The 11260-nt window shown below is 38.3% G+C and overlaps 1 protein-coding gene across 1 annotated transcript; it reads right to left on the bottom strand.

Annotated features, from left to right (window-relative positions):
* Positions 1-2149: 2149 nt before the first annotated feature.
* On the bottom strand, positions 2150-6341 carry prl (prolactin). Its single transcript, XM_034190266.1, has 5 exons — positions 6202-6341; positions 5998-6110; positions 5293-5400; positions 4240-4422; positions 2150-2391 (listed from the first exon to the last, which is right to left on the bottom strand). The coding sequence occupies exons 1-5, from the start codon at positions 6233-6235 to the stop codon at positions 2176-2178; spliced, it is 654 nt and encodes a 217-aa protein (XP_034046157.1). The 5' UTR covers positions 6236-6341; the 3' UTR covers positions 2150-2175.
* Between the last annotated feature and the right edge of the window lie 4919 nt (positions 6342-11260).

Genomic DNA, 11260 nt, shown 5'->3' on the forward strand with positions numbered 1-11260 from the left:
TGCAATTTTATTGTTATTTTTAACTTTTATTTATTTATTTATGATTGAGTGTAACTTGGTGTCCATTTTTCTTTCTTGTACAGCCCTTTGGTTGACTGCTGTCATTTTAAATGTGATTTAGAAATAAACATTGAGTTGAGGGATGTTTCCAACATCTTGTTGAATCTATGCCACGCAGTTACTTACCCAAATTACTTAGTACAAGCATGGTGTACCTAATGAAGTGGCCTGTGACATCATATGTTGACTTTGTTTGCCCTTTGCAAATCAAGCATTCAGAACAGTCAAAACTGTTTCTTTTTTAATTAAATTTTTTCCCTACCAAGTGTGAACTAAGTCCACTTTGAGAAGAAACCCATTCAAATGGTTTTCAGAAAGAAAGAAAAAAAAGAAAAACATGAACACACATGGAAAAATTTATTCATGTGCATGAGATTTTTTTATTTATAATGATAAAGAACAGGGTTATATTAATAAGCATGCATTCGCGTAAGAGCATAAAATGCAAAAGCTGCAGTTTGTCTTGGCAGAGAGAATGACTTAAAGAGAGGCTGGTGTCACTTAGTTAAATAAATTTGACATTTTTTCATATTGGCGAATGCTAGAAATGTTTAAATTCTTATTTGAGGCTATCAAAGAGGCTATCACATGGCAAATATTGTTCTCCTTCAGCAACAATTAATCAGTTTAACACATCAGCTGAACTTGCTGAGTCAAACTGCAGACTGTCACTGTGAAGATTTTCTTTTTGGGGGTGGATGGCATTTTCAGAAATCTGCTTTAGGTAAAAATGAGATGGAGTCTTTCAGCATGTGTGGATGGATCATAATGTCAGACCAGCTTTTAGGTCAAGTCTTGTGGGAGATGCAGAGAACCGGCTGAGACAGAAACTGATGATCTACTGTGGCGACCCCTAAGAAGAGCAGCCGAAAAAAGTAATAGTTTCAAACTGCTGTCTCGTAAGAATGATGAACGGTTTCTGGAGCAAGGTGCCTAACTTCCAGCTATTTTGACTCAATACGTCTTACAGAATTCCCTTAGGATAACATCAAATCGGGATAGGTCCCTATAATATTCCTGTTGGAAATCCTGTTGGATTCCTGCAGAAATTATATAGGAAAAAAATCCTATGGGTTCTACAGGAATTTTTATAGGATTCCTGTATGATTTCTATAGGATGTCAGATCCCTAAAGGAATTCTTATGGGGTTCCTATATGATTATAACAGTTTTATAGTTTACAAATGGAAAAGGAAAAGTTTTTCAAATTTCTGACAGACATTCCTTTAAAGTTCCTATTGATGAAAATCCCATAGGTTAGCTATACTATTCCTGCAGGACTGTTACAGTTCTACAATTACGAAAGGTATAAGAAAACGTTATTCCAAATTATGATTGACATCTTGTTGGATTTCTATTGATGGAAATTTTATAGGATTCCTGTAAGATACTTCCAGACTCATAGAGTTTTAGTTTAGGACTCTGTTTTCCAGCTGAACTCCAATTGGGAGGGTATTAGTCAGAGGTGGGATGAAGTCACTGTCAAGTCATGTTCAAGACATCAATCTGCAAGTCCCAAGTCAGCTTGTAAACAATTGGTGGTCATTATGACTTGAGACTTGACTTGGGACTTGCTGATTCATGACTTGAGAATGAGTTGACGGTGACTTCATCCCACCTCTGGTATTAGTAGAAGTCATTCTAATTTCTGATAGCCATCCTATAGATACAAATTCCATTGGATTACTGTAGGATTCTGAATTTTTTTTTTTTGTTTCCAGTTTAGGATCACAGTTTTCCCACAGGATTCCAATAGGGAGGGATTTTGGAAAAGTTATTAAAAATATTTGATATATATTCTATGGGATTCCTATGGACAAAGAATTCCTATAGGCCTTTTTCAGTCGATTACAGTATTAAACCCTTTTCTTTGTCTGTAACCTAAGAAATGAGGTTCAGTCATTAAAGTCAATAAGCACATGATGAATTGTGCCCATATTTTCTTTTTAAAGGTTGTGACAAATATGTAATTTCTTGTTTGTGCAAATTCAACCAGTATGAAAGGTCATACTGCCTATATATATATATGTTTAGGATACAGTTCCACTTCAGCCGAGCTTTCAGAATCACCCCTCAGAGACAAGATGACTGCTTTGCGTTTTCTCTTTTCTAATCTTTAGCACATTTCAGGTTGCATCCTCGCTGCCTGGCAACGTATGACTTTCAGGAAGCTATCAATCTTGTGGGAGTCCCGGCGAAAACAGGACAACAGGAAGTAGAACCTGATCAGTTTGGAAATCCTGTTCTGCCCAATGTCATCGTCATCATCTTCATCGTCATCATCATCTCCTCTGTAGGGCAGTAAGGAGATGATCTGAGCTGAGGGCCCCATCTAGGAGAGAAGAGAAGACAACATTCAAATCTGTATTTTCTGGTGACATCCATATTACGAGCTAAGAGCCTGAAGCGTGGCACCAGTGCATGTTCCCAGACTTGACTTGTGTTTAAAGGATATCATTTTATACGTTTTATTACAAAGAAGCTTGAACTGCAAATTTATATAGATATATAGAAGGGGAGATGAGAAGTTTTGAGCCTGACCCAGAAAAAGTAGCATGTGGTTCTTCTGCATTCTGAGAAACCAGCATTTCTTGAGAATCTGTGAAATTTTGACTTGGGTACAATGTTGAGAAATGTTGGCTTCTTGGAATGCAAACAAATGGAGAAACACACCCTACTTTTTGGTGTGTGTGTGTGTGTGTGTGTGTATGTATGTGTATACATACAGTAGTGTTCAGAATAATAGTAGTGCTATGTGACTAAAAAGATTAATCCAGGTTTTGAGTATATTTCTTATTGTTACATGGGAAACAAGGTACCAGTAGATTCTCACAAATCCAACAAGACTAAGCATTCATGATATGCACACTCTTAAGGCTAAGAAATTGGGCTATTAGTAAAAAAAAAGTAGAAAGGGGGTGTTCACAATAATAGTAGCATTTGCTGTTGACGCTACAAACTCAAAACTATTATGCTCAAACTGCTTTTTTTGCAATCCTGTGAATCACCAAACTAGTATTTAGTTGTATAACCACAGTTTTTCATGATTTCTTCACATCTGCGAGGCATTAATTTTGTTGGTTTGGAACCAAGATTTTGCTCATTTACTAGTGTGCTTGGGGTCATTGTCTTGTTGAAACACCCATTTCAAGGGCATGTCCTGTTCAGCATAAGGCAACATGACCTCTTCAAGTATTTTGACATATCCAAACTGATCCATGATACCTGGTATGCGATATATAGGCCCAACACCATAGTAGGAGAAACATGCCCATATCATGATGCTTGCACCACCATGCTTCACTGTCTTCATTGTGAACTGTGGCTTGAATTCAGAGTTTGGGGGTCGTCTCACAAACTGTCTGCGGCCCTTGGACCCAAAAAGAACAATTTTACTCTCATCAGTCCACAAAAATTGTAACCTCTTCTGCACGTCTTTTATTTAACAGAGGGACTTTGCGGGGGATTCTTGCAAATAAATTAGCTTCACACAGGCATCTTCTAACTGTCACAGCACTTACAGGTATCTTCAGACTGTGTTTGATCATCCTGGAGCTGATCAGTGGGTGAGCCTTTGCCATTCTGGTTATTCTTCTATCCATTTTGATGGTTGTTTTCCGTTTTCTTCCACGCATCTCTGTTTTTTTTTTTTTTGTCCATTTTAAAGCATTGGAGATCATTGTAGATGAACAGCCTATAATTTTTTGCACCTGTGTATATGTTTTCCCCTCTCCAATCAACTTTGTAATCAAACTACGCTGTTCTTCTGAACAATGTCTTGAACGTCCCATTTTCCTCAGGCTTTCAAAGAGAAAAGCATGGTCAACAGGTGCTGACTTCATCCTTAAATAGGGGACACCTGATTCACACCTGTTTGTTGCACAAAATTGACGAACTCACTGACTGAATGCCACACTACTATTATTGTGAACACCCCCTTTTCTACTTTTTTTTTTTACTAATAGCCCAATTTCATAGCCTTGAGAGTGTGCATATCATGAATGCTTGATTTTGCTGGATTTGTGAGAATCTACTGAACCTACTGGTACCTTGTTTCCCATGTAACAATAAAAAATATACTCAAAACCTGGATTAATCTTTTAGTCACATAGCACTAGTATTATTCTGAACACTACTGTATATAATATTGCTGTAAATCTAAATGAAACTTTTGGCACACCTTGGCAGACAGCACATCCAGGCCATGTCCCAGTGTCCTGGAGTGCTCCTGCAGCTCCTGGACTTTGGCATGAATGCCGTTGTGGTCTGGATGGGGCAGGCTAGACACGGATGAGGCCAGGTCTACCAAGGGGGTTGTCCAGGCTTGGAGCAGTGAGCGGGCCAATGACAGTAGGTCTGAGTCCTATAGGAGAGGTCAAAGGTTGATATAGTGAGAGGAGATGGAGAAGAAGAAGAATGGGAAGATAAATGAAGAACACAAAGGAGTGTATAGCTACGTGCACAGAAAAAACAAAACAAAACATGACTTAAATATGCACAATGGTATGTTTCAAATTGATATAAGATATTATTATTATTATATTATTCTTTGATCCCCTGCGTCTGAGGCACATTTAAATCAAATAAAACCAAAATAATTTAATTGTTTTCACCATGTCTAACTCTGTCTTTTGGCTTGTATGTCCATCAAGACTACATTTTAAAAAGTGATCAGTAATTCAATTTGATGACAAAGTCTTTGGCTCAGGTCAGCATTTGTGTTGTCTCAGATTTTCCTGTAGATTTTCTTACTTTGTGAGATGTAGTACGTTGCTTGTTTATCATTTTATCTAACATTCTTGCCTTATGACAGAAAGTTCTGAGGCCGTCCTCTGTCAGTTGGTAGGTGCTTCACCCTGTGCACCTATGAGATGTCTGAGTGCACTTCTGTACTCAACACACTCATTTTTTGCCCCTTTTTATGAGTTGAAGTAAAAAATAAATAAAATGAAGCCTTCCATGGACACAAAAGATTGATTTCCCTCAATGTTTGTTCACAAATTTCTTAAAATAAGTATTAGTGAACACCTATACCAAAATAATCCATCCACCTGGCTGCTGTGGCAAGATGCTGATTAAACAGCGTTATTATTATGCGCTTTAAAAAAAGAGAGAAAGAAAAAAGTGGGTTATAATTTTGTTTCAAAGAAATACAATAAGGAGGAATAACAGAAACAAAACAGGTAAAAGAGCAGCAAGGACATTAAGAACAAAACAAAAAGAATTAACTTACTGACACTTGGAGAGTTTGTTCCTTGTCATTTGGGGTTTGCAGGGAGGAGGTGTGGCACAGAGCAAGGCGGGGCATGATCACCCGGCCAATAGGAGGAATATGAGAGTCCTGAGGTAGACAAGTGATTATTAGTTAATGTTTAATAACTTTGTAATTAACCTTTCAGGCTTTTACATAGATATTGGATATAGCAAACACAATTTGGAAAATACTGAATTTTATACAAAAATACTTGAACCCTTTCATATACGGTGCATCTGGAAAGTATTCATGGCGCTTTGCCTTTTCCACATTTCATTTAATCCATTTTGGATTAAGGCTGTAACATTTTATGTTACAGCTTTAAAAATGTATTTATTTCCTTACAAATTCTACACACAATACCCCATAATGACAATGTGAAAAGGGGTGGGTTTTTTTAGATCTTTGCAAATTAAAAAAAAAAGAAATCACATGTACATAAGTATTCATAGCCATTGCCATGAAGTTCAAAATTGAGCTCAGGTGCATCCTGTTTCCACTGGATGACTGGACATTTTACAGAAATTTAAGCTGTGTGTGATCTCAGCTGAATTGTAAGTCAACCTTAAATCTGCCCATTTGCAGGATTTTAAGCATGCCAAAGCAATAGCACTGTAAGGATCAACGTGAATGCAACAGTGTTACAAAGTTGACAGTAGTTTGCATACATACAGGTACACTGACCAGGGCATGGGTGAGCGCTGCGCTGAGAGCGTGCAGTTTGTCGGAGCGCTCAGAGGCTCGGTCCAGCAGCTCATTGACGGGAACACAACTGCACGACGCCATCATCAACAACACTGTGAAACATCAGAGCAAAATGTAGTGTCTCTTTGCACCCAGCAAGGAACTCAATGTTAAAATCCATCATATATTATAAACACATCTCACCTGCAATGTAGAAATGTATTAACTTGTGAGCCATGACCTTCTATTTATCACCAACTTTTTATTCTTGCTGTCTTTTCCTCGTCTTCCTCCTTTCTTCATCTTGCCTCTTTTATAGTCTCTTTGCTGCAGGCCTTTGGTTATGCAGCAGCAGTTTGGAACGTGTTTGGTGATGAGAAACATGGTGAAGAGGATTTGAATGCATGCAGGAGGCTGCAGGTTGATTTTCTGCATTGATTATATGGGAAAAATTCTTCCCTGACCCAAATAATTGGATGAATACAAACATTTATGTACAGCCCCAAATCAGAAAAAAGTAGGTCGACATGAAAAATGCAAATTTACACCCCCCCCCCCCCCCCACGTGCCCCAAAAAACCCCTTCAGTGATCTTTGTATTTACTTTGACCTCTATTTCAATGCAGACAATGTGAACCCAAGATATTTCATGTTTTGTGTGGTCACATTAAATTAAATCATCACTTTTACAGGCGGTTTAACATGCAGATCCACCTCGGATTTGCTGTGGTGACACAGAGTGAAAACAAGGGAGCAGCCAAAGGTCTTACTATTAAATTAAATCATCACTTTAACAGCCGGTTTTCTTGAGAGACAAGTCAGGCAGATGGATACATGAATATGTCCAAATCACTCAGTCTGCCTTGAACTTCATTTACCTCAATCATTAAGAAATTAATCATTAAGAAATACGTACAAACAGCATTTTACTGTCTGGTATTTCTGTGCCAAGAAGGCAGTTCTCAAAAATTGAGTGTCCATGCTGGAAGGAGACTAGAGAGGGACGCTACTAAGAGACCCAAACGACTCTGAAGGCTGTGGCTGTGGCTGCAGAAACTGTGCATTGTGCAATTTTTGTATGTTGCATGACCACTTACACAGCTTCACAGTTAAGTGATATAGAGGAGGATTTTCTGAAAATGAACATACAAAACTTCAACTGCAGTTTGCCAGAAGGCACATGGGAAACCTGGGCTGATATATCTGATCTGTTTTCTTGTTTTACAATCCTTCTGTGCTCCACTCCAACATGAAGCTGTGGATGGGGATTCAACAGAAAAATGCACAGATTTAGATAAAGAATGATCAAAATTAATCATTTATTTCACCAAGTGTGAACTTTAAGTCTGACAGACCAGTCTGAATTTGAGCGTGATCAGTTATTACCAAGATCCTCTGAGGAACAACCACTTTACTGATCCCTAACCAGTCAGAACCAAATAAAAAGAAAGGAGGAGAGACAGAGATTTAAAAAAGCACCGATTCCTAGTTTATATAAATTATAAATCTTTCAGATTAAAATTTTCTAAGTGGAATTGCCAATATTCCACTTATTTATGCAACCCTCAATGTGGAATTGTGGTTAGGTTGGAAACAGCTTGGTGTTTCAATTTACAACTACAGTATCAGAAGACAAAAGATGTGCTTCAGTCAACATCTCTTCATTTATTTACCAAAGTGATCAAAGCAACACCAGACTAACTGAATGCAGTGGTACAAATTACAGGTGGGGGATGCTCTCTGCACAAATGTGTCACCTTGTTTTCTTTCAAGATTCAGGAGATTACTGCCAATAAATAAATACATAAAATGATAAACATGCTACTGTATTACCTAGAAATGTGTATTTTTTTTTTTTTTATCAGTGCCTATATATAGTTGAGTGCAGCATGGCAGCCAAGCAGTTGGTGCACTTGCTTCAAGATCAGGAGGTTTGCAGTTCAAAACCACCTCCATGTGTTGTGGAGTTTCATCAGGAAGGATATCCAACATAAACATCTACCAGATAAACATGTAGATCCATATCGGCTCTGTTGTGGTGACCCTGGGGAAAAGGAAGAAGCTGGAAGAACTTAATCACTTTGCAGTTTTTCTTGACTTGCACCTCAGATGTACCTTCTGGCAAATTGTAGCTTTGTAGCTGAACTTCAGGTCTTCTTTTGAAGAAAATCCTCCTCAATACCTCTTCATCATGAAGCTGTGTAACTGGAGATCCAATCACAGCCACAGAAGCCGGTAACTTCTTCTGGGTTGTCTGGTGTCTTGGTGTCTTTCCTCACTCTTCTCCTTCTTGCAGACTCACTCAGTTTTTGAGAACTGTCTACTCCACACAGATTTACCTTAGAGAACCATACTGTTTTTGTATTTCTTCATAATTGATTTAAATAAAGTCCAAGACATATTCGGTGACTTGGAAATGTTCATGTATCCATCCCCTGACTTGTCTGAAGAAAACTGGCAATAAAACTGATTATTTACAGGTATTATACCAAAGTGTTTTATTACTTATGCAAACCATCATCCTGGCTTTTATATTTTTTTATTCATTTATATCCAGTTGTAAAGATTTGCTTTCAGTTTGAGTTTAAGGAAGATAATTTTGGATTTTTTTGTAGTTTTTTTTTTTTTGTAGTTATTTTTGTATGTGAAATGGTATAAACAAACTAAAATGTGTGAAATGCCAAGTATTCCAATACGTTTGGAGTGTGTGTGTGTGTGTGTGTGTGTGTGTGTGTGTGTGTGTGTGTGTGTGTGTGTGTGTGTGTGTGTGTGTGTGTGTGTGTGTGTGTGTGTGTGTGTGTGTGTGTGTGTACACATATACACACACTGATAAAGTACCTATATCAGCAGGACTAGTGAGGTGTATTCCTGCAAGAAGTTAGATTTTCGTTAAAAGCTGGTATTATCATAAAGCCTGTAATTTTATTTAATGTTGCATTAACGTTTACAAAGTATAATATAGTATTATGTCTATTCTTTAATGCTACACCACAGAATTTATAGATGAGACTCAATATTTACAAGAGGAGGTGAGGAAAAAAAGTTTTTCCATCCAAGCAGTTAATCAGTTAATTGTTTGACATTTCATGCTAATGTAATTTAGACACTGAACACGTTTTAAATATAAATAAAGGGTGAGATTTGTTGGTACTATTTCAGGAAATAGGAGATGTGAGTGTGGTTTGAGTAAATGTTGATGAGGCACAGCACAAGACACAAAGGTCACAGAACCAGTACAAACTGGCCCTTTCAAGACCAGGTGACACGTGGCAGGACAAAAAGTATCCAGGTTATTTTCACCCGTCTTGTTTTAGAAGCAATGAGATTGTGTGTTAAAATGGGACACAATCCAGTTCTAATCCTTGTTGGCTTTGTCTCCTATTCTGGAATTATTGTATTGCTTTGTATATAAGATGTTTTTTTCTTAGAAATCAGTCTCGAAAACATGGAAACAAATAAAATAAACTTTTACACACAAAAGTAGATGGCGCTAAATAAACATGAAATAAGTGTGCCACCTAAGACTAAAGTGACCAGCCTGCTGAGCTCATAGTGGAAATGATAAACTGGCTGCCTTTGTATAATGCCTTCCTGCTCAAAGCACTTTACAGTTATGTCTTACATTCACACCTTAACATCAGGGTGCTGCTATGCAAGGGGCTCAACTGCACATTAGGAGCAACGTGGACATTCAGAACCTTGCCTGAGGGTTTTTAGTGATTTTCTATTCTGATAGGGATTTGAACCAAGAATGTTGTGGTTACAAGCCCACCACTTTAACCTCTTGACCACCACCTTCCCATCCTGTGTAACAGAGAGACACATCCTGGAAAAAGCATGACTCAAAAGTTGAGAAACTTAACCAACAACTGAGGAAAGCTTCTGGTGCAAAATATAACTAATGGCGATAAATGTAGCAAAGTAATCAAATAACTCTCAAACAGCCATGAAATACAGTCTGACAGAGTATCATGCTTAAAGATGATAAACCCAGATGGAATGCATTACCTACAGTATATCTCTAATTGGGAGGACGAATGCTATCAAAATTAACATTTTGCTTAAATTTCTTTATTTGTTTCAATCAACTCCTTTATTTCAGGTGTGGGGCCCCCACAGATCCATAAATCATTGCTTCAAAGATGTAAATTTAGCAGTGGGCTTGAATTGCCCAATTTGCAATTCTATTACAGAGCAACACACATTCATAAAACTGGGTTTGGTTGAATCTCCCAGTTTATTCTGGTGTAAGTTGGAAGCCCACTCTTGCTCCTCTTCTTCTATTCCAACTCTTATATATTCCTCTCTTCCAAGCAAGATCTCTGTGTATGTTAAAAATCCTGTTGTGGGGTTTCTGGTATCACGTCACACTGAGAGGAGCAGTGCCAGGGAACTCACGATGAGACATTCCTAACTTTAAAGTTTTAAGATTAAACTGGTTGCCATTTGATATACAAGAAGTTGTCGCTGTGGTTATATATACATGTCCGGCAGAAAAGGAGCGGAGGGTACCGAAAGGAGGCCCTCAAGAACCACGCAAAACCAAGCTAGCACAGAAGCTACCGTTGCAGCTAACGAGGAGGGCACAGAGGAAGCTAGCCAAGCTAATCTGGGCTATCCTTTCGATATCTCAGCTTTAACAGTGGATATCAGAGACACAGTTGCAGCTGTCGTGGAAGAAAAATGCCAATTATCACTGACAAACTGGATACAATCCAAACTTCATTGGATGCCCACACAAGATGATTGGTTGAGGCTGAAAACTGCATTTCTGATGCGGAGGACACAATTGCTAATATGGAGATAAGAATGATGGAAGTGGAGAGTAAGCTAGCTGAGCTAACAAAACGAATGGATGACCAAGAATAATGGTTTCGGGGGATCAGATCAGAATCTTCTGGGTAAAAGAAGGTATAGAAAGAAAGGATGCAGCCTCTTATTTTGAAACGTGGTTGCCAAGACTACTCAACATGGAAACCAAGAAAGCCAGGATCCAGCTGGACCACTGCCACAGGAGTTCGAGTCAGGCAAGACCAGGAGTACCACCCTTACTTTTGACTGAATGTTTTGTCGGGAGGGTGCGGGAGCCATCATGGGAGCAGAAAATTCGAGTTTGCTCTTAGACGTCAGTTCACAACAGGTGTTGTATCCTCCCAGGCCTTGGAGCCTGAATTATTTTTTTCTGAGGACTGTTCTAACTCTGTTATTTGGGTACACTGAACTGTTTACCAATGACCATACCTTTTTATTACCCAAATAATTTT

This window comes from Thalassophryne amazonica, chromosome 16, assembly GCF_902500255.1.
Source record: "Thalassophryne amazonica chromosome 16, fThaAma1.1, whole genome shotgun sequence".
NCBI lineage: Eukaryota > Metazoa > Chordata > Actinopteri > Batrachoidiformes > Batrachoididae > Thalassophryne > Thalassophryne amazonica.